A 25,046-nucleotide genomic window follows, 5' to 3' on the forward strand; every position below is an offset into this window, starting at 1 on the left:
AGCTCAGTTACAAGGGAACCGTTTTTGCACTTGTTGGAATGCATGAATACATACAAGTGTTTTATTGTTTTAGGAGATTTCATTGTGGAACAGTGTACAATGCGGCCTATTCTGAAGTTCTGCAGAAGTGTTTCACAAAGTAGGCCTAGATAGACACAGACAATAGATAGATAGATAGATAGATAGATAGATAGATAGATAGATAGATAGATAGATAGATAGATAGATAGATAGATAGATGATAGATAGATAGATAGATAGATAGATAGATAGATAGAATTATCTTTGTCTGGTTTATTACACCCTCTGGAAATTTCAAGTAGGCAATTAAAACATTACTTATAAAAGCCTGCAGGGCACTGCACGCCATTCGAATGAAATGATTCAAAATAAACATTCTAATCAGAATTTGGACAGATTAGATAAATAGAAAACAGAACAGATTTTTGATAGTGTCATACTGCCTATTGCCTTATGTGTACACTCACCTTCCTAAACCTCACTCCCATCCAGGTCACTGCACAAATGTAACCCCTCATGTACTCGCCCCACTCTGTGTGAGCCTCAAACTCACGTTGCAGGCATGGGAGGTGGGCGAGCTAACAAGGATGCTAAAGACAGCAGCCTCTAGTGTCACTATAGTGCACCTCTTGAGGCCAGGGGAGTGAGGTTCAGCGAGTAACTACAGCCAAGGTTTGGCATAAACGTCCTTTAGAAGGTCTACATGTAGAGTTCTGTAGAAGCATCCTTCATGTCCACAGAAACACCCCAGACAGCAACATAGTGTCGCCCCAGATCCGGCCCACATCTGGTACGCGTTGAATCCACATGTACCAGGTGTGGCCCGGACCTGGGCCGACACTATGTTGCTGTCTGGGACACCTAATGACGCATGTTGGGCGCCTTACATTCAATTTAATTATAAAAAAAGAGAGTTAAAGTTCTGGATTCACTTCATTTTGAAAAACTAAAAACACAATATCTGAGAGCTCAGAAAATTCATTTTTGTATAATGGTGTCAGAACTGACTAACTCAGAACTGTTCAATATCACTGCCCCTGAAAAACCAGCAAGAATGAAAGAAAATCTGAATAAAGAGAAAGAGACATATTTATGCAGCATTGGAAAGAACAAACCAAAGAGCCAAGTCATCTCCAATTTTATCTGAGACTAAACAGAGAATCTCGTCTCAGTCAGGAATATAACACACAGACATTTCTAAGTACAGACTTAGTGACCACCAGCTGGCCGGATGACATAAGAAGACATGGTTACAGAAGAGTGAATCTGTAATGAATGTAGATCAGGAGCAGTTGAGACTGTGGCATATACTCCCTCCTCCTCCATCCTTAAGAGACTTACTGTACAGTCAGATGATTCCTGAGTTCTAGTCACGCCATGAAAATGATTAATTTAAAATGGTGAAGGCACTGAGTGAACACATCTGCATTATAGTATTAATATGCTTTTTGTTTTTGCTTTGCTTTGTGCAATGCTTTGGCAATATGTAGCCTACCTATGTGTCATGCCAATGAAGCAATATGAATTGAATTAAAGATAAAAATGAAAGAATGAAAGAGAAAATGAAGCAAAGAATGAAAAAAAACGAGAGGTGGCATAACAAACGTCTTCAAGTACGTTAAACGTTTCTGTGGGTGTGAAGTGAACTATTAAAATAGTATTTACAAAAATAATGTGAGCTGGAAAAAAATTTAAATACAGGGCGTTGATTGGTCCACAGCAGCTGCATGATTCTGCCTTGATTCTGATTGGCTGAGAGTGAGATGGTCTCACCTTAAACTGGGTTACTTGAGTTCAGTGACATTCAACAAACGTGATGTGCGTGGCTTTGCATTTTACGAGCCTCTCTGTTTATGGAAGGATTTTCTTCGGAGAAACACGCGTCTCTCCCTGTCACAGGCTGGCGCACATATAATAGAGTTAGATTATTGCCGAGCTGAATTTGATCTCATCAGTTCTCAGTCTGTTGGACAGCGTTTGCCTTCTCATAGTAAATTCTGCTGAACTTGGACATTCTCGCGCAGTTGCCATGGGCCGTCCTCAGACCGGACACCGACTGGCGAGGTCACCGTTAAAAACCCTCTGACCTTCTCATAAAACAGCAGGCTGGCATCAGGTGTCATGCCAATTAACGTTCTGTTTGAGCAGAACTTTGGCACACTGTTTATGGCAATAATATATATAGGAGTAGGCTTGTAGTATTGTATTACATGGTGTTTTTAAGCCCCACACAACATTTGATTTTTCTCTCCCAGACATCTATACTTCTTTCTTTCATCTATATCTGGAGTTTTCCCTGCATCTTTGATAAATCAACTTTATGTAACAGTGTAAATAATAATAGTCATGTAACATCAAGCTTAAGCTGAACAAAGCCTATTGTATTTTCAGCAATTCACCCAGATTTAGGCAGGAGATGTTCTGTGATTTTGGTATGTACCCACACGTCCTCATGCAGAAAATACAGAAAAGAATTGGACTTTCCCCGGCATTTCTGTTAAAAAGAAGCTGTGGGTTACCACATAGGCCTAGTCATTTTTTTCACTTCACCCCCTCTCTCTGTAGTGACAATATAATTCCAAAACAATATCAACATGTAGGCTAGGCTATTATTGATAATATTATTATTAATAATAAATCTGACATTATTATTTTTAAATATAATTTTTTATAATTACACAGCTCTTGCATGGAACCCTAAATGGTGCAGGCTGATAGGTCTTTAACTTATTTGGTAGCAATCATGTCATTATCTAGCACAACTGATTGGTTGCTGTTGCTTCAGTGGCCAGTGAGCTTGCGGCTCAAACATTCAAATACTTGGCATTGTTTGCTGTTATCAGTCTGCAGCGTGCTTTCAGAACCCTCCACCTTCCCCAGCTCCACATATATAGATCTGCTACGGGGGTTAATTCATTTATGTTATATGTGCAGCAGCAGAAGCATGTCTTACATGCTCACAGCAGCATGTCTGTGAATGTATTGACAGCAAGTTTCGGTACTTGCTCTGAAGCAGCAGCAACAGCAGCATATCAGATCTATTCCAACCCGATCTCACAGCAATTTGTTCGTATATGACCTCACCTGTACGGATTCAGACGATTTTTGCTAAATCGTACATATTTTATGAATTGCCCAATTCGTATGAATTCGTACGAATGACCTACCCCTGACCCCGCCCCTAAACCTACCCATCACTTCGGTTTAGACAGATCGTACGAATTCATACAACCTCATTTGTATTAGCCACTAGAATTGGTCTTGAGATAGTGTTGTCTATTCCGCCAAGACCAGAAACATTTACATTGGCATAACCACCATGCCAATCTCTATTACCTATACCAATCTCCTGTGAGTTGTCATGACAGAATAACTATTATAATATAATAGTCATTGTTTCAAATAATTTTGTATTTGATATTGATTTGTTTTCATGGGTAATGGATATAATTGTTCAGACTGATATTTTATTTAAAGTATTTGATGAAATTCACGTTTTTGACAAATTTACAAACTGCATTGTGATTTGGTTAGAAGTAAAACTACCCATAAAGGTCCATCTAGGGTGTAAATATTGCCCCATTCACACCAAATTTCTGACTCTTGTTTCATTATTTGCATGACCCACTTTCCTTTTCACTATATTTAATCTGATGTTCCTTCCAAGGTAGGGCCTAATACCAGTAACTGGGAAACATAATTTGGTGACGCATAATGATTATTCAGTTGGCCTGTCTTTGCACAGCTTCAGCCCACCCACAGTCTGTTAGTCAATAGTTTGGCTATGCAAGACAACTCAAACCCTAACCACACAGTTATGGGTGATTTTGGGTCAGTGCCTTTGGTTGCTGTGCATGAGTAACCCCTTTACCGACTGCAAGTATTGCAGAGTGACATTTTGCGGTAGTTGTGCGTCATCTGCTGGACAATAAATGCAACTCATTTAATATTCTCAATTTAATATTGTAACAAGCTTCGGTGTCATTAATAATAAATCTTTGTTTACAAAATGTGTTTCAAAATGTTACACAACATGTATTCACCATAAAGCATTATTGTTTTTATTATTAGGTATTAAAAACTACAAGAAAACATAAAAGAGGTATTTGTTCATAGTCAGAATATAGCCTAGCTAATAACATGGGTAACATTACAAGGGGAAATCGTTTTACCTAATTGCAATATCATAGGCTTATTTATAAAATATGAGATTTTTTTTTTTCAAAGTGCCCATTTGTGTATGGTATTTATCCAAAATAATATACAGGCTATTTTCATACAACATGTCATCATCAAATACCTATCAAACAGCCAAGTTTTCTCGCTTTGTAGTGTTCTCGCTATCTTTTAGGCCTACCACAGAATTCACATGTGTTTAGGGCTATATTTAACTTCATAATAACTTTTTTTAATGAAGAAAACCAAAAATAATTGGAAAGATAGTCCCTCTATTTAATATCTACAAAGGACAAGTTCAAAACAACCTTTTCCTCAAATAACCAAACTTTATAATCACTTAATTTTGTTATTCGACTATTTATTTAAGCTAATTTAGCCTATATTTTTATCAAGAAAACCTAAAATATTCAAGACAGCATTCAAATTACAATCAACTTACTCAACATTATAACAGTGGCTTAGTCTCAAAATTAAATAATCACTTAAATTTTGTCACTTCAAATGTTTGGACGTGGGATGACGTCATTTTAGTGCGACAGCAGCCACTGTGGATGGCGCCATCCTCATCACAACGTGATCGCGGTGTTTAGAGGCGACTGCAAACTGTTTTCATCTCACCCGGCATTGACATATTTGCGGAAGGTACGTCAACAAGATCTTCGGCTTGAGGGGAGGTTTTGGGTCTCATAACTCCTCCAGCTAAAGTAATTCGTGATGTTAAATACTTCACTTTAGTCCGTAGGCCGACATGCGTTACAGTAGAGTATAACGTTATTAGCTAAGTTAACTTACCGAGCTACATACTAGATGTTTCTCTGCTTTTGTTCGTGTGTGGACATTTCATATCACTGGGATGAAATCATATTCTAAAAGACTGATCATAATTGGCTTCATTTAGGCTTTATTTTAGCAAATGACAGTTGACAGATTATATATATTGCATATATTCGAATACATTGCTTGATATTTGATACCCGTTCGAATTTGTTTTTTCTCAAAAGTGACAGCCCTAATACACTCGAGCCATTCTTTATTTCACAGATCATGTAATGTTTACAGTTTAAGGGTTTCATACATAAACAGGCCGAGAAGAAGCTCTAAGACGATCATAATTATGCTGGTACTACAGAATGAATTCATAATGCAGATATATCCACATGCACGTGGACATGCATCATTCCAGATCGGTTGTGTTTTTGACCTGATCTCGAGGGTTCAAGGTTGATGATAGCTATATTATAATGCAATATGTTTTGGTTTTGGGTGAGCAAAGACGTGTCTACTTCATGTTTACATTATATTCAGTCCACGTGTAATCTGGCATCAGGGATTTGACTAAATCTATTCAGATTTTGTGGGTGTGTTTTAAGAGCACAAATAGAGAAATTGTGCTGTCAGACCTTTTCACTGAGAGCAATTATAGATCGATATATCAGCCACAGTTTTGATTAATTTATTTGAATGATTTGATTATTCGCATAGGATGGTAACCATTTGGTCATTGAACAGAAACTGAACATTAGTTGTTGTTCCTTTTCTGTCAGTTCCAAAATCTACAAATAGCCTTTTGAGTGGTATTAAACATTTAGTTAGAATTATTTTTGTAATGTATGATAGAATATTGTGTATAATGTGTTAAATAAGTGCATTTAATATCAGCAATATTTGTGAATATTATTTCTACTACCTTTCAAACATTTGGGCTCAGTAAGATTTTGTTACATATATATTTTTTTAAAAGAGCAAGGCTGCATTTATTTATAAATACAGTAAAAATAGAGTAAAAACAGTAATATTGTGACATATTTGTATGATTTTAAAAGAACAGTTTTATATTTTAAAATGTCATTCATTCCTGTCACTGTGATGGCAAAGCTGAATTTTCACCATCATCACTCCAGTCTTCAGTGTCACATGATCCTTCAGAAATCATAATATGCTGATTTCTCAAAAAATAGGGGTGTAACGATACCCTAATTTCACGATTCGATACATATCACGATACTGAACTCACGATACGATATTATTGCGATACTCATATAATAAAAGTTTAAGAAAAAATGTACTGTTGAATAAATGCTTAATTTGATATAACATTGTGGTTGTAAATGAATAGGCTTGGACAGTGGTGACACCAGAATAAATATATTCATGATTCTGAACCTGAAAATACAGAATTATTTTAGACGAATATGCTTGCACTCTGTCACTGGCTAGATATATTTAAAATAATATAGGCCACTTTTTACTGGTAACATAAGACTTATAACATAAGCATTATCGGGACCCACTAATATTCCCCCATTATTATACATTATATTCAACATAATATATTGTAGTTTAATTAATGTAGTACTGACTCTGAAAACTTTTTCTCGCAGGGTCATTTTTATTTTGGGTGAACTATCCACGATAGCCTACATATTGTCACTATCCACGATACATATTGTTGCATTTTTGTATTGCGATATATTGTGACACGATATATTGTTACACCCCTATCAAGAAATCTTTCTACTTCTTCATCATAATCTGTTACACATAAACAGTTGTCCTGCTTAATATTTTTGTGGAAACCATGATGCATGTTTTTCAGGATTTTTTGATTAATAGAAAGTCAAAAGAACAATTTTTTTTTTAAATAGAAATGTTTTATTATACATTTTATTATTACTGTCACTTTTGATCAATTTCATGCATTCTTTCTGATTGAAAGTATTTTTGTCAAAGCTGTAGCCTATGTATTATGCATATAGTTTTCTTATATAATTAATTTGTGTTTCATATGTTCCTTACAAAGCATTTTATTTATTCAGAACACCGTCAATGGAGAGACATTTTGTCCCCCAGAATGGTATTTTTATGGCGTCCGCCAGCAAGGGCTGATTTGTCTCTTGTGTTGTGCTGTGGCTTTGTAATGTCTGACATGTATAGGCTACTTGGGCCACCGCAGGACAGCAGCCCTCCAGGACAGAGTTTGAGGAACCCTGTCTTAAAGGCTAGTGAAATATGTCACTATACCTCAAATACATGTGACATTCTGCTCAATTGCCTGAACCCAGATTATTTGACCTTTTTTTGTTGTTCTCAGTTGCTTTTCCCAGATCTGAACCTGCATTTGATAGTTTGCATTGTTTATTACCTGGTCTAACAATGGGTATATAATACAGGGAAGCAGACAGATTAATAAATTGGCTGTTTGCACAGACTTTTTTTTTCTTTCTTTTATTTGAAATCAGATGTGATTGCCAGAAAGGTGTAGTTGAGTCCTTACACACAAGATTGCCTGGAACGAACACATCGCAGCTGGCAACCTTCCGCTTGAAACACCTTTAAACACGCTTGCAGTGTAGTTGCACTTATCGCTCTAATAACTATGAGATTGTACTTCAAGCATTGATGCTTCTTACAACTATGTGACTTACAAAATGCTTTTGAGCTCATAATTTAAAATGCACAGCATCCGTGCTGTGTTTACCAGTAATTAAAAATAAAAATGGGACTCATTTCTATCACAGCATGGATGTCATTTAAGTGGCTACTTTCTGTTTGTCCGTGAGATGGGAAAGCTCTAAAGCCATCTGCTGTACTTTGGCATTATTTAGGACAGGACTTGAAAAACATTGTAGGTGTTTTTGCTGTGCAACAATAGGGGGCAGAGTTGCACAGCAAAGTTTTTCCAACTTGATGTTATTTAATTTTCTTTGGCTAGAATAAAATAAAACAAGCCTGGGTTCATTATGCAGATTTCACTATAGCAGTAAGAATGGCTCAAGGTCAAGACCTTAGGAACAGTTGGCATTGTTGTAACTTACCTGAGCAGGTAAACGGCCCAATGTTCAGAAAACTCCTCCAGGTCCTGAAAATTCTTCCGGTTTCCAGCATCTTTAGCATATTTGAAATCCTTTTATTTGCTTAAATATATATTTTTTCATTCACTACTGCCCTTTGGAAGCAACAGAAGATACATAGGCTAGCCTACATGTTTCCCGGAAGACAGATTAAGTACAATTTACATTGATCTTCAAATTCAAAAAGTTTTCACCCCCCGTCACTTAATGCATCGTGTTTCCTTCTTGAGCATCAGTTAATGTTTGAACTTTTTTAATAGTTGTGTTTGAGTCCATGAAGGATTTTTCTGAAGAACATTGGGCAGTTTAACTGTTCAGGACAAACAAGAGACTCAAGAACAACCATCACAAAACTAAAAAACAGTCATGGATCATCCAGATAACGACACGCAGTATTAAGAATCATACATAAACTTTTGAACGAGACATTTTTATAAATTAAGCTTTTTTTAAAATTTATTTGTTGTTGTTCTTTTTGTCTTGTGGACCACATGTAAACATCTTTTATGTAAAATAACGTATTCAGGACAGTACTAAACAAAAAATAACATGCATTTTGTATGATCCCTCTTATTTTATTAAATTATTCACATTTTTACAAATTCTGCAAGAGGTTCACAAGCTTTCAAGCAGCACTGTGTGTGTATGTGTATATATATATATATATATATATGTAAGGAATAATTGACGACAGGCCGTTGAATTATTAGAAAAATAATGCACACCCGAGGTGGTAATGCGGTCACGACGCGAAGCGGAGTGGCCGTTACACCTCGGTGTGCATTATTTTTCTAATAATTCAACGGCCTGAAGTCAATTATTCCGCTTATACTACAGTTACCACACCTCGAAACATTGTTCAGATTATGTATTTCAAGACGTTTGTAAAGTTTTGTCATTAAAACGCTCTTGTATGTAGGACTAATTTCTTACGCATCTAGTCCAATGCCTCCGTTGCTAATTCCAAAACGTCATTTTAGAGTTAGTAACGGAGGTTTGAGCCACTGATAGCAGACTAAAGCTGGGGACACACGACTAGCTGACACATTCTCTGACTGTTTTCATCGCAGCAGCAGATTTTAAACACGACTTTGAACACAGACTGAACGCGCTGAACACGCGTTTGGACATGATCAGTCATAAGTATCAAATTACATAACCGGCCTTAGTGTGTCCCCGGCTTTATGCAGTTATTAATGCAGCAGTTATAGAGAGAGATGTTGCAATAATGAGACAGAAAAGCATTTGCGTCAATATTATTATTTATTTATTTATTTAATTCGTTTTAATTAATTCGTTCATTCTTCTTTTTTTTTCATTGACAGATGACAGTAGACTATAGCCAAATAAATGAAACACAAAGCCCAAGTGGGCCTATCAATAATTATTTATTTGTTATTATCTGCAATAAAAATCCGTACTGCAGGACTATCCATTTATTTAGCCTATATTCAGTTTAATTTTCTATTGATTATAATATAGATAGGACTATATACTTTATTTATTAAAATTAAACTGCATGTTTCTATTGATTGTGAAGCTAGACATTGAAAATTGCAGATCAAGCGCATGGGGCTGCATGTTTTTTTCTTGTTATGAATTGTATCCTATTTTCCGTTATTACAGTTAACTACGCGAAGTGATATGGAACTGTAATGCGGTCAAGACCTGCCTGGAACTACTTTAGCCGTGCGTTTCCCTGAAAATAATGCACACCTTAGAACGTTCGTCAACCAATCAGATTCAAGCATTCAACGGCCCTGTAGTATAAATATATATATATATATATATATATATATATATATATATATATATATACATACACACACAGTGCTGCTTGAAAGCTTGTGAACCTCTTGCAGAATTTGTATACACAGTACAGGCCAAAAGTTTGGAAACATTACTATTTTTAATGTTTTTGAAAGAAGTTTCTTCTGCTCATCAAGCCTGCATTTATTTGATCAAAAATACAGAAAAAAATGTAATATTGTGATATATTATTACAATTTAAAATAATTGGTTTTCAATTTATTATACTTTAAATTATCATTTATTTCTGTGATGCAAAGCTGAATTTTCAGGATCATTACTCCAGTCTTCAGTGTCACATGTGACATCCAGTCCATCACATGATCCTTTAGAAATCATTCTAATATTCTGATTTATTATGAGTGTTGGAAACAGTTCTGCTGCCTAATATATTTGATGAATAAAAGGTTAAAAAGAACTGCATTTATTCAAAATAAAAAAATATTTTCTAATAATATAATTGATATTTTTATCATATTAGAATGATTTCTAAAGGATCATGTGATAGACTGGAGTAATGATCCTGAAAATTCAGCTTTGCATCACAGAAATAAATGATCATTTAAAGTATAATAAATTGAAAACCAATTATTTTAAATTGCAATAATATATCACAATATTAAATTTGTTTTCTGTATTTTTGATCAAATAAATGCAGGCTTGATGAGCAGAAGGATCTTCTTTCAAAAACATAAAAAATAGTAATGTTTCCAAACTTTTGGCCTAAATATATATATATATATATATATATATATATATATATATATATATATATATATATATATATATATATATATAAATATATAAAAAAAATTATATGATAACTCACCATTGCTAAAAGTACAGGCTGTAGTGAATGTGTGGACGTGAGTAAACTGCTATTATTAAGTATTTCATAAAAGCGAAGAACTCTGGTGGGTAGCATTGTTAACTTAGGCTTTTCAAGAATCCATTCTAATAAGATGATAAATGAGCCGTATCATGTGCTGTGTTTGTGTTTGCAGCTTTACCTAATGGACATCCAGAGCGGCAGCTCGGTGGTGCTGCAGGTTTTGACCCAGGCCACCAGTCAGGACACAGCTGTGCTCAAGCCTGCAGAGGAGCAGCTTCGCCAATGGGAGACCCAGCCTGGCTTCTACTCAGTGCTGCTGGTGAGAATCTGCTCAGTTTAGGGGCACGATACAACAAAATAACTGTCTGAATATACACTGGGTTGTGTGTTGAATTTACATGTTTTTATTATGTACATCAGTCCAACATGAGTCAATTAAATTAACCAAACATAATTTGTTGACTTAATTTCAACATCACGGAAAGAGGTCATTTTAAAGTGACTCAAAGTAGTATCAAAGTGATTTTATATGTTTCCCTGACAGGATTAATTAATTCATTATCATCTTTTTTTTTGTTAAATGACTGATTTATAAGATTGTATTAGCTAGCTAACAATAGCACATATTAGCATGCTAAGTGCTAAGCATTAAACGCTCCTTGAGAAAAGTAGTACTGACATGCGCTGTATCATTCCACAGCCGAAGCAAATGCTCCACTCTTTTCCACAGTGAAAAACAACATTTTGTAATATAAACAGTGTAATATAAATGGTGTAATATAAACGTTGCTAACAATTCCAATATAATTGAACATAAACACTATTAAACACTATAATGTCTCCCCCTTTTCTCATCTTGCTCAAAAACGCATAAAATAACACTTAATTTCAACGTTTAACTCTCCTCAATAAGTCCCAAGCAAATCATGCTGGGAACTAACAGTTTCAGCAGAAATCATTTCCGATGGTTCACATTCACCCTAAATAATTGAATCTAGTAGATTGCACATTTTAGAGAATTACATTCATCGAAAGCAATAAAGAAATCAATTTTAGAAGAGAGACGCAATTTTGTTGCGTAGATCGCAAATAATAAGATTGAGTAGATAACAATATGTTTTCCTATTTTTTTATTAAGTTTGTAGTTCAATGTTTTATGAGGCTTTTTCCTTCTTATTTCTGGGATGCATTTAAACTGGGGCTGGTGGTATGCCCAACATTTCTTGGTCATTTTAAATCAAGCAAAGCTTCTTTGCATATTAATTAAAACTGATGTGCTGCTACAGATCTAAGTATATTGACTGTTTGACATTGATTTCAAATGTGGCTTATCCAGTCAGATTTATAATGATTTACTTTGAATCTTTTATCAAATTCAAGTGTTGCATGATGTAAAGATGATTTTGTATTGATGCCAGACTTGTCATTTGTTTGTTTTGAATAACCTTACCTGTTGGTTTGTCCAAAATTCCAAATAAAAAATAAATAGATCAAATTAAATGAAATAATTTCTAAAGTAAAGTCACTCAATTGTTTATGATATTGGTCATATTATCGCCCACCCCTAGAGCTAGACTTCTGTTTTAACCCGCCTCACGTTTTCACTGAGGGTAGAATAATGTGGCCATTCCTATTGTGCAGTAATCTTTTTGAATATATGTGTGTGTGTACATTTTTTAGGGCTGTCACGATTCCTCGATTAAATGAGAGTACTTGATTTTTAAAAAGTCCTAGATTGCAATTTACCTGTGAGTAACCGGCAAAATACCAGAAGTGGCACATTTCACGGATAAGAATCCATGAACCGCATTATCAAACTGTAGTCTTAAGGCTGTATGATGTATTAAAACCATTTGAAAACAATTCTATAGCATAGTGCTATTGTGAATTCACAAAGGCTGCAATTCAATTAAATAAATATATGCCCTGCGGGTTTTAAAATATATGCGCTCCATTCACAGTAAATGCTGCTCCACATGAACTGTTATCATTTACATGCGTGGAGCATCTCAAACTCAATCTCTGAATATGCTGTGAGTTTGGGTTGCTTAAAACGTTCATCTGTGAACGCAATGTGTGCCATTTCATCAAATTTGTAAGGAAAATCATTTATAAACCTACACCAATAGAGTAGAATACATCAATATGTTTCTTAATATGCAAACTGTTTCCCTCGCTCTGAGTTTGCATGTTTTGATGTCCACATATTCTTGTTCAAGAAATTAAATCGTAAAGAAGTCGCCAAATACTGTATTAAAGATTAAGTGAACATTTAAACTAAATGTTGTATGGCTAATATTAAACGAGGATTTAATCTGCTGTAAGTGTAACACCAGGCTGCTGGCGCCCTCTGCAGGCATTAAGTTGATTGTTTATATTATGTGTATTATTTTATGTATTTTAACAGTGTTGCTCTATAAAACCATATGATTACTTGCTTTTAATACTTTATTATTATTACCTTATTGTTGTTCTATATGTATTTTAAGTAATTTTAAAGGCTATTGTTCACTTAGGTCTATTTTTATTACCACAAAAATAATAATAATCTGATTACTCGATTAATCGTCAAAATACAGATTACTCAATTACATAAATAATCGTTAGTGACAGCCCTAATATATATGTTGTCTCAGGTACTTAAACTTGCCTGACAGTATTAACTATTGCCTAACTTAACATTAACATCAGTTATTTTTGTTTGTTAAACCGTCTTTTAAAAGTTTTATTCTGCAGATTTCAGTGATTTTAAACACACAAGTTGGGAAAAAAGTGAGGCAAACTAAAGAATACCACAGAACATCACATCATTTGTCAAATACATCAATACTACTTACTGATGTTTGTTGTTTTCCTGCCAAAATTATGTCATTAATGCACTAGATGTTGCCAATTGAAAGGATATTGAAAAATATGAATTATACTAAAATATGAAAAACTATTTAAAAAAAGTAGTAAGTTTAATATTTTATCCTATATGATAAGACCTGAAAATAAATTGCGTTGTAGAAATGACCCTTGTGGGTTTTTTTTAGTCGCTGAGCCTTGACATTGAGGAAGATTTTGTTGGAGGCTGTTCTGTGCTCTGAGTCTACACTGAGGGGTGATGGTGATCCACCTGATCTATGAGCCGACGTCCACACCAGATGGCCATTAGCTGCCATGACTCATTTTGCATTTCATGCCATGCCACTGTTTTATTTACAAAATAAAAAATTAAGCTTTTTAAAGCAATGAAGTATGCAACAGTTCTTAGGGGATGTCAAGGGCTGCCAGTGATGACAAACCAAACAACAGTGTTCTAAGTGGTCCAGGAGGGCATTGATTCTGAATACTGAACCCAAATAATTTTCATAATAATATGCAGTTCATGCAATTTTTTTTTTTTCATCCTCTGCACTGGCACATGGGCTAATTTATTTAAAATGTGCAATTAATATTTTACACTTCATACTGGTTGTAGATGAATTAGTAATGACCTTTGAGCTGCACAGAGGTTAAAGGCTTCTGAATGCAGGGGATATAATTCTGTTACATGTCATGGCCTATCTCCTTACAAACAGCCTGAGTTGTTGTTGTTCTTATCTTTAGAGGTGAACACGTCCAGTTTTATGTAAATATGGCTACATTTCAGATGCTGAACAAATGCAGATTTAAACCCCTTTTATTGTGTTGACAGTGGAGACCGTGCTGTCCTGTTTTTTGGTTTGAGCTTGAGCTTTATTTGGGAGGAGCAGCAGAAGGGTGATTCAGGACTAAGGTCTATACCAGTTAATGAAATTTCACCATTCACGTTTCTCGTTTAAAGCTACACTGTGTAATTTTTTAAGTTGATTCTTAGCAAAAAACACTTTTTCAAAATGATATGTGCTCATTAATGTGTAATTACTTGTACCAACTAATCAAGTATTCTCGTAAGCGTAGAATCTGCCATTTAGAATACATACGAGCGAGTCGCTCGAATGGCGGCAGCCATGTTGCGCCTCCATCTTGAAAATACATTAGCCAAAGAGGGACATACCTGGAAATTCAAGCTTCGCCTTTCGCGTTTTTTAAACTCAGTGGCACCGTGACGAATGCGAGGGGGAGATTACTCGCGACTGCCGGCAGATTTGAAATACGGCCACCGTAGGAGTTAAAACGCCCTTGGGATGGGAGGGGCTAGAAAGTAATATTCAGTTGGTAGTCATAAACAATAACACCGCTAGATGGGAGAAAATCCTACACAGTGTAGCTTTAAAGTTACCATGAATGGTTTCCATAAACCAATTTTTATGTACATTTTGGGGTATCGCGTAAAAAAAAAGCTGAATGGAAACACCAAGATGCGCATAAAAGATGTATTCACTCAATTGAGGCTGATACATTTTTTTTTTTATCCGATAAAAAGACGTACATAAACTACGATGGAAACACATCTACTGAATAAATCCCTCAATGCGCAACAAAAAACTCACGTGACTTTGCCTCAACAGTGGATGTGATTAGATGACTGGACTAACCAGCGGACTAATTTCATTGCACAGCATCTCAAATGTTGGTTTGATCATTCTGAAATGTCTGAGCCAAAGTCTGTCATTAAAATAATTTGGTATAATGACCTCCCAGAAGCATCTCACACAAATGCGTTACCAAACACCAGGCACCCGCCTCCGAATGCAAGATAACGTGTGTGTCCTCATAAAAATATAAACGAAAAATAAAGGGCAGATGATGAACGAATGAAAAGGAATCGCCAAAAATGAACGTACAGTACACAATAGTAATTTCAAACAAGAGTTTGTTGTTAGTAGCCAACAGCACAGCAGCTCCAGACAAATAATGACACTCAAACCCAGTGTTACTCACGTGTGGAGAGGATTCAAAGCAACCTCCATGGTTGTTTTCAGGCCATCCCGCTTGGCTCTCTCCAGCACTGAAAAGCTTTTCTAATATTTACACAGGTCCTAAAGCTAATTACTGATTAGCCCAGTCATAACCCTTCATTTTCCAGTGATTTCTTCTGAGCTTTTCTCTTTTGTATTGTGTCTCATTTCTATTTCTGCAGTCTTTCCTCAAATTTCCCTCTTGCTCGTTCTCTCTCCTCCACCGTCATACGCCCCCTAATGCTGATTGGCTATACACGTTTGTTGTTGTTTGTTCATCCAAACAGCGTTTTTCAAATACCGCTTGCCCCAGCTTTAAAGTAATACAATATAAAATAACTTGCATATAATCTTCAGTGTAAATGAAATAGATCAATCATTATTAAAGTTACAAAAACTATTTATTCAGTCAAGAGCAGTAATTTCCTTGTCTTTTGTTGTATGCAAAAAAAAAAAAAACGCAGACAGAAGGAATATTAAGCAGCTGTCACTTTAAGACATAATGCACTGATCCAGTACACTGATAGTGATACACGTTTTGTCTGCTAGGATACTTCCCAAGACGGGCATGTTGACAAATTTTGTGTGAATTTGTCTGTTCAAGCGCAAGACTTGAAAGAGAACTCAATATTTGTTCTCTGTCTGACACGCGGCTTTGGATGAGTGCACAAACAAATCTTCCTACAGCGCACCAGAGTTCTCTTTCGTTGAGTTCTGTCTTCTTGCGCTTAATTGGCAAGGCTTAAATGAGTTTAGTTTAAACACAGAAAGCAATGTGTACTGTTTAGGTCTCACGTGCTATCAACACCCGGGTGATGACGGTATAAATGACTGGTGATATTAGCATACGACACTCGCATCGAACCGTTTATATACTGTCTATGCATCGAACTAAGTTTAGAGGAAGCCAGAATTTATATCAATCGACAGAAACATACATTAGCCTAATTCTTTTTTACACAAACCATGTTATAGATGCAAATGCATTGTCAGATTTTTGGCGAACCGCGGTGCAAGTGCATGTCGATCCATGGGTGGAGAATGGTACGATCCATTTTTAATTTTACCTTTACACCCCTATTTATGATATCAATGCTAAGCTAGTAGTCTAAGCTGATAGTTTGCTAATTGAAAACACAAATAAAGAGAAATGTTTCATTTGAATGGTAACGTTCACTAATTTTATGTGATAAATAATGTAAAAGACATGGGTATATTTTTGTGATTAAAAATAAATGTGCTGTAAAGTGATTTTCTAATCATAAACTGAATAAAGTATAAATAAAACGGTACCCATAAAAATGATCCAAATGGAAAAAGGATCTTGCACAACATGGTATTGTCACTTACACTTACCTTTTCTGCTATGTCCAAAAATATATGGTGAAATATATCTTGTGGAAATAGGTCAACCAGAATAAAAGAGAAATTACGATTCAAAATTTCAAGTGCTGCTTTGACCCATTGGTGGTGCTTTGGGTTTGAAAGTCCAACTCTAAAATTCATCCTGCATTGATCATTAGGCAGTCTTAATTTCTAAATTGAGCGTGCAGTTATGAATTTGTGTGTGCAAACTGAGAGTAAAGATTGCAAAATAGTTGGCTCTGTTTATCAGACTTTGAAAAAAATAAAAAATAAATCTTCTACATGGCCTAAGGGAAGTTTCATACTTTTGACGTCCCTATTCAGGTCCAAAAAATAATAATTCTTCAGGATTTGCAGAAATCTGCTCTTGTGCCGTGTATGACTCGTCTCTCTCTTTCAGAGAATGAGGTGTCTGTGGACCCTCAGGCTCGGCCAGTACAACCACTCTCGTCCCCTGAGGGGGGCTCAGTATGACCCCTGTAGTCATACACCACTGGTTTTGGTTGTGGAGATGTCCTCTCAAATCCTTTAAGCCCTCAAATTTGGCACAGACTTCTTCGTTGGTGAGGTTTAGCATGAAATAGGATTGCAAAGGAACGGAACCCAATCCTACGTATCAGCAGAGTTTTTCCTTCAACGACTTCTGCAGGTGTCAACTTCGACTGCAGTGCTATAAGAATGTCTGTCACGTCCCATCAGCCTCTCTTATCTGTTTGTGTTTGAGCCAACCTGCTGTCACTCGGTCTGTCACCCAAAGAAATAAGCCCCATTTATATGGATTCGCGTTCAGCTTATTTGTCTACCCAAATGGTTCTTTCAGTGACCTTGAGGTGAATTACTCGGAGGCGGCGAGTCAATTTTTCAGAGTCATGTTTATTTGTCAGCTGTCTATTGATATGATATTCACCTGTCACATTTTTGAAAGCAATAAGCATTCTTTTGCGTCACAGTGTCATGTAATTCGGCGCTTGTTTTTTTTTTGAATGCAACAGACTTCTTCCTCACGGTTAATCTTCGGTGAATTATTGCACTGTGCTCATCGTCTTATGGACTCTAATCTGGCTGAGTGGAATGAGCCCCAGTCTCTGAGCAGTCGAGCATTGAGGCTTAGGGTTATGGTGGCCCTGCGTCAGAGCCTGGCGGAGCTGCTCCCTCTTGAACACAGCTGCTACTACATATTTATCAATGAGAATTAGCTCTCCGTGGCCTGCTTCTCGCTCCCCGCGCTGTTATTCCGGACATGGCATGCTGGATTAAATCCCGAAACTCGCTCTACAGTGGAATAGCCTTTAATTATTCAGTGTTGGAATTTAGCCTCACTAACCTAACTTGCCTCACCTCACCTCAGGAAATGCATGAATACACAGTTTTTTCACATTCTCGTGGGTTTTTTTAATGGTAAAGTCTGTATTTTCTGCGTCACTAGAGGCACCAAATGAAAGTTAAAAAAATTCTGACTTTATAAAAAATTTGTTTAAAAAAAAAAAAGAACACTCCACCAAATTGATTAAGAGACCATGGCTATGGCGAAACATATACTTATACTGACATATAATCATATGTTCGCATATATTGTGCATTTTTTTTCTCTCACAATAATCTGTTGATAATTGAATGATTTGTACTTGCACTGCCAACATATTAGCACAAATGTATTTTTATATTAACTAGAAATATTTATATTGTTTCTTTGCCGAATTGTTTATTATATTTACATGTGTGTGTTTGTGTATATATACACTCAATTTTGGGGCCAGTTTATTTTTTATTTTTTTGGAAAGAAATTAACACTTTTAATCAGCAAGGATGCATTCAATTGATGAAAGATGATTTGATTTCAAATGAATGCAGCCTCGGTGTGAGCATAAATGACTTGCCCCAAATGTTAGAATGATTTTGGCCTGTTGTCAGTTACAGAATAAAGCATGACAATTCAAACTTTTCACTTCACCCCAAAGTTTTTTTTTTGATTGTTTTCGGATTTATAGGTCTAATATCTCTTTCTCTTTGATCTTGCTCAGAACATCTTCAATAATCACTTGCTGGACGTCAATGTGAGATGGCTAGCTGTCCTTTATTTCAAGAACGGTATTGATCGCTACTGGAGAAGAGTCGCACCCCAGTAAGTACATCTGATTCTTCATCACCATTTCTAGACTTTTCTATCAAGGCTGTTACTTTAACTGAGAGATGAGCGTGATGTTATTTTCAGAGATGTCTTCATCTCCCACATAGAACCATTATCGCATTTACGTCAAAGCAGCCCAGCAATATCCAAACTAATAAATGCCCATTAAGTACATCACTGTCTAATGTAAAATTACATTGAGCGTTTTTATTACAATGATTTCTCTCATAACTCATTTTGTGATAGCTAGAACTGCACTGTTTAAAATCCAGGTTCCTTTCAAAATTATTCATTTGAAGTGCATTTTTTTTTTTTATATGAACATCTAATGTTGACTAAGCCTTCATACTAGTCATATTCATTTAGCAGAACAGCATTTTGTCCTGATGTCGTAGGTTTTGGTTGTAATTTGAAATTTTGGTCTTAATTTATTCTGAAGCAATATTTTCATCAGTGTTTTATCAGCTTTTACATTCTTAAATCTGCATTTAATATATTTAATTATATTATATATACTTTTTTAAAATATATTTACCTTTTTATTTTACCTTTTACATTTAACTTTATTAAATGTATGCTATGTAAATTCTTACATTTGATCTATAAATTCAATTACAATAACAAGACACTAGGGTCGTTACCAAACGAATGAAATAATTTACACTGCAAAATTATAACTGCAATGAATAATGTTACGAAATGAATGTACATTTTTTAATATGCAAATAAGAAATGTTGGAAAAAATGCAATGATACTTTTAAACATGAATCAAAACTGCCAGTAGGTGGCGGCAAGTCACTTAATGAGTGAGTCATTGAATCATTCAGTCAACCTTTTCGTTCAAAATGCTGAATCATTCAGTAACAAAACACAGCTGAGTGTTGCTTTGAGAATGTGCAATAGTTCTGCTGTGATCTTTGTTTGGAACTATTTTCGTTGGTAAAATAGAACAAGAACAGTCAATATTCTGTCTAAAATGTAAGTACTTGTTTATTGAACTGAAATCTATGTAACATTTGCAATCATTATGATAATATTCGGAAAAACAGCTCCCTAGGTTGTTACGTTACTTAACTATATGTTGTAAATCAAACTAAATATTTAGAATTTTTACCTTAGTATGTTTCTTCTGTGAGTTTCTTTATGTGTGTTTTGTTACTCTCATTTCTTTTGATTTCTCCACAAAATCCTCTCTCAAAGAGACAGGCAGCGTGAGCCTCAACAGCACGACCTTGTTACCAGAAATACACTATCTATTATCGATCGCTGTTCACACTGAATGCAATAAAATCTGAATCATTCTCGTGTTTAGATGTTTCCCTAGTTATTTTTTATAAAAAAATCCAAAAAATCCACTTGTCCCGGATAAGAGGAGCATTAATGTCGAGCCCTGATTTCAATATTAGTAATGTTATTAGGTCTATAGACAACTATAAACAGACAAATAACAAACAATAAAGAATTTGCAATATTGAATTAATTGTGCAGGGCTTTCACTGAGGTTGAGTTACCACCTGAGGAGCATAAATCCTCTTTGTGTGTGTGTGTGTGTGTATATGAGTGAGTGAGTGAAGAACGACGCACAGGGCTTACATCGACTGTGTTGACGTGAATACTCACCAAGATAGACATGTTTACACATTTCTGTGTGCATTTGACCATTTAGGTGCCCAACCAAAGACAAAAAAAGTCTATTATGCTTGTCCTATTCCTCTTGCTGCACGTGCACAGAAAGCATCCTGTTAGTAGGGGATTCAGTTCTCTTTCGCGGCTTTTTGGACTTTTAATATTTATTTTTAATATCAAGCACATCATGCTCTTTACTTTACATTTATAGGATTTATAGGTGTCTGCTGCTAAAGCAAAAGTACCCTGTGAAATGTCTCTTGGCACAGCAGAGCACTCGTTTCAATAAAAGGATATGATTCAGTTTTCAGTTTAAATTTCCGCTGCTGTTCTAACAATCTTTCAACAAGCTGTTTGAATCTGAGTGCAGGAGCTCTAGGTTACCATAGATATGTAAGTGTTTTGTCTTCGATTGCTGTCGTGACATTCGCACAAACAGCACTGAACACACACTTTGGCCGGTACAACTTGTAATATACCGTATATTATTATTCTAAACTTTTCATTAACTTTGGTATGCTGTACATCAAAGGAACTGTAATTGACTGCTTTTTCTGCAGAAAGCTGATCTCTAGTAGGGATGTACTCGAGTACTCAGATATGACAGTGACGATCGTTCATGAAAACGATGATCGCCGTGACAAAATTATTATTATTTTTTTTCTGATTGGTTTTTGTGACATTTTGGGTGGTTTCTGATGTCTGATTGGTTAAGGTTTGGACAGCATGCAATCCAGACTGGCGAAATAAAGTGAAACTATGGATTTGAAAGTGCGCAGTGATGCCCTGGAATCGTCATCTTTTTTTCAACAGGCCTACATTTGAATCAAAATCGTTTCTCGTCATAGCTTTGAAAACACGCAGGGATTTCTGGAATCATCATCAAGTAGAAAATACAGTTAAGTTGAAGTTGTGCAGCGCCAATCTGCCATATAAATAACATTATAATGAGAACACTATAGAATGTTGTGAATTCTTTATGCTTTCGTTGCCTGTGCTTCAGCATGTTGTTACGAGAAGAGCGCATCCACAATGGGAGTAACACTTTCTGGCTAGCTCTTAACTAGTTCAAGTTTGCATTTGCGTCCTTTTGTATCTAGGATATCTGATTAAACTCGTATAGGATGTGTCATATAGAACAGGCTTCAGTTTACTGTTGTACATTGACTCTTCAGCTTCATCTCATGCAGCTGCTATTCCTTTCAGAGTTTTAATCAAAATTATTTAACCCCCATTGCAAATCACGTTTATTGACACAATTTACAGACTTTCAGCTGTTTGCAATGAACAAATAAAACAAAAGTAATTGACATAACTCAACACAACATTTGGTTCAAGTGGTTTCCCCAAATTTAACTGAACTTTTATTCAGTTTTAACTTTCAAAATGATTCAACCCCCTGAATAGAATCCCTCACAACAGCCCAAATCTGCAAAACAGGTGTTGTCTCAAGCACACCTGATGCTGCTAATCAAGGGCTTCATTAGTTGCACCATGTGTGCTTGAGCTAGAACACATGAAAGACAAAATAATGGTCCAAAAAGTTAATCAAAGGTACCTCCATCAAAGGTAATTTCAACATTTGTTTGAATACAATGGGTGTATGATCATGTAATTAATCGTGTCTTTAAGTTACCCTGTAGTTTCGTCAATCAACACCACCAGCTGGTTCGGCGAGTCAGCTGTTTGTGTTATGAGGCTAAGCTAGGCTAACTGTACGTTCACACCGCCACCGGTGAGAGCGGCAAAATTCATTGAAAATGAATGCCTTCCGGGCACTTTGACGCTCTCGTCGGTGGCGGTGTGAACGCACAGTAACAGCTGTCGTCTTTTGCTAACAACAACAAAAGTGTGTGATAGGTTGTTTTGAGGATTGTGATATCTATGGTTTTCAATGAGAACCAGAGATGACCCAACAGTAGAGCTGATTTCGCTGAGGCTCGGTGATGCTCTGGGGCTGCTTTGCATCCTCTGGCACTGGAAACCTGCAGCATGTGGAAGGAAAGATGGATTCATTGAAGTATCAGGAAATCTGTTAGGAGAAAACGTCATGCCGTCAGTGAGGAAGCTGAAGCTTGGGCGTCATTGGAACTTCCAACAGGACAAGGATCCTAAGCATACCTCAAATTCTACCAAGACTTGGATGCGGAAGAAGTCCTGGAAGATTCTACAGTGGCCATCACGGTCAACTGACTTGAACTCCATAGAAAATCTCTTGAAGAAGGCAGTTGCAGCACACAAACCATAGAATATTACTGAACTGGAGGCCGTTGCTCATGAGGATTGGGCGAAGATTCCTCAGAAACGCTGCCAGAAGCTGCTGTCTGGTTAAACATCTCGTTTGCAACAGGTCATAACAGCAAAAGGGTGTTCTACTAAGTACTAAAGATGATTCTGAGACTACAGAAGTCATTAAAAGTGAATGTTGGCAGAGGACTGCATTCAAATTTTCCGATTGGCTAACATCCGCGGGCAGTGTTTGGATTCTTTTTTGGTTTGTGTTTACAGTGCCTGGGGCGATGTGCTGTAGAAAGTGCTGTTTCTTAGGACTCCTATTTCAGTGATTTCTGTCAGATAGTAGGAACGTTGTGAATGTTCATGGTCCTGCAAAAATACTGCTTCCAGTATGCTTCCTTATTTGCCAGTATCAAGTGTCCAGCATAACTGCAGCTCTTGTGTGTGTGGTTGCTCTGTCGTTTTGTCCTCCGGCCTTCAGAGGTGAGAGACCAGCTGATTCAGATAGACTCTTACTTTAGTGCTTCTGTCACCTGTGGCCTCCAGTGAACATCTAATTAATTTTAGGCTTTTGCCCTGCTGTAATTCACTAACTCTGCAGTCAGATTCTGGTTAGTGAGTGAACCGCTGGAGATTTCCACTCAGCTGAACAAAAGTGCTCAGTCCTCAAAGGTGCACTAGGTTTAAAGGGTGGGATTTATTTTCTCTGACATCTTAGAACAATCTGTACTGGTGTTTTAATGCTATTGTCGCTGCACTGAATTTTAAATGGAAAAACATGAGTTCATAAAATATGTAATGCAAGTTCAGGGTCTTTAAGATTTTTGCATGTTTCTTATGCTCATCAAGGTTGCATTTATTTAATTAAATATTAGAGTAAAAACAGTACAATTGTGAAATATTATGATTTAAAATTATTTTTTCTATTTGACTATATTTTAAAATGTAATTTATTCCTGTGATTTTCAGCATTGTTACTCCGGGCTTGACACATGATCCTTTAGAAATCATTCTAAGTCCAAAAGAACAGCATTTAATTGAAATATAAATATTTTGTAACATTACAAATGTGTTTACTGTCACTTTTGAACAATTTAATGAATCTTTGAGTAAAGGCCTGATTTACTAAATGGGGCAAATTAGCATGAGAGCGCAATTTAAAAAAAACGCAGATGGGATTGGAAAGTTCTGCGGGTAATTTACTGACAACGCTTAAATTAAAGAACACAGACGAAGTCAGATCATTTCCGTAATGACCATCGCAATCCACCAAGATCAGCACAAGATCAGCACCTTTTTTGGGGGCATTAAATAATGGCGCAAATACCAGTACATTGACTAGCGCAAACCTTAGTAAATCACCTTGCATGATTCATTTAAATACTCTCCTCCCATAAATGTTGTGTCTGAATGGAAAACTCCTACAAATGCTGCAATAAGGTCAGCCGCAAAAATAACCCTGTCCACACCATGTCTCAGTGCTAATTTTTTCTAAATCCTAACAGTAGGTTTTTTTTAATGCCAAAAGAGGGTTTGCGCTGGCACAAGCTGTTAGTAAATCTGTCCCTAAAACTATTAATTTATCAATATCATGTATCAAATGCTATGAGATTCATACATTTTTAAATGTGGCAGAAGTGTCCAAATACTTTTTGGGTCCACTGTTTTGCTTTGTTTCAGAGACACTAGATTCAGTATCGACAACTTCCTTTCTACCGCTCACACTCTGTACTTCTCTCTTTTTCTTCAGTGCTCTCTCAGAAGAAGAGAAGTCAACCCTCCGTGCAGGCCTCATCACTAATTTTAATGAGCCGGTCAACCAGGTAAGCTCACTCACTCACTCACTCCCTCACTCCCTCACTCCCTCACTCCCTCACTCCCTCACTCACTCACTCACTCACTCACTCACTCACTCACTCACTCACTCACTCACTCACTCACTCACTCACTCACTCACATCTATCTTTATGAGGACATTCATTGACACAATGCAATCTCTAGCCGCTTACCCTAACCTTACCGAACCCTTTCCCTAAACCTACCCTTAACCTAATTGTAACCTTATCCCTAAAACCAAGTCTTGACCCTCAAAAAGGCCTTTAAAGGGGTCTCAGAATGTGAGGACCGGCCAAAA

The 25,046-nt window shown here is 36.3% G+C and overlaps 1 protein-coding gene across 2 annotated transcripts in view; it reads left to right on the forward strand.

The window, feature by feature from the left end:
- The first annotated feature begins 4,721 nt into the window (after positions 1–4,721).
- ipo11 (importin 11) overlaps positions 4,722–25,046 on the forward strand; it is a 163,766-nt gene continuing 143,441 nt past the window's right edge. Inside the window, exons 1-4 of one of the 2 annotated variants that reach the window (XM_084138669.1) lie at positions 4,722–4,842; positions 10,865–11,011; positions 18,944–19,044; positions 24,663–24,735. In XM_084138669.1, the coding sequence (XP_083994795.1) occupies positions 10,874–11,011; positions 18,944–19,044; positions 24,663–24,735 (312 nt within the window). In that variant the 5' untranslated portion in view covers positions 4,722–4,842; positions 10,865–10,873. Of the gene's footprint in view, positions 4,905–10,864; positions 11,012–18,943; positions 19,045–24,662; positions 24,736–25,046 lie in introns of both variants that reach the window. The other variant, XM_084138670.1, reaches the window with a different exon arrangement.

Source organism: Abramis brama (genome assembly GCF_963993115.1).
Source record: "Abramis brama genome assembly, chromosome: 16".
In the NCBI taxonomy this organism is placed as follows: Eukaryota; Metazoa; Chordata; class Actinopteri; order Cypriniformes; family Leuciscidae; genus Abramis; species Abramis brama.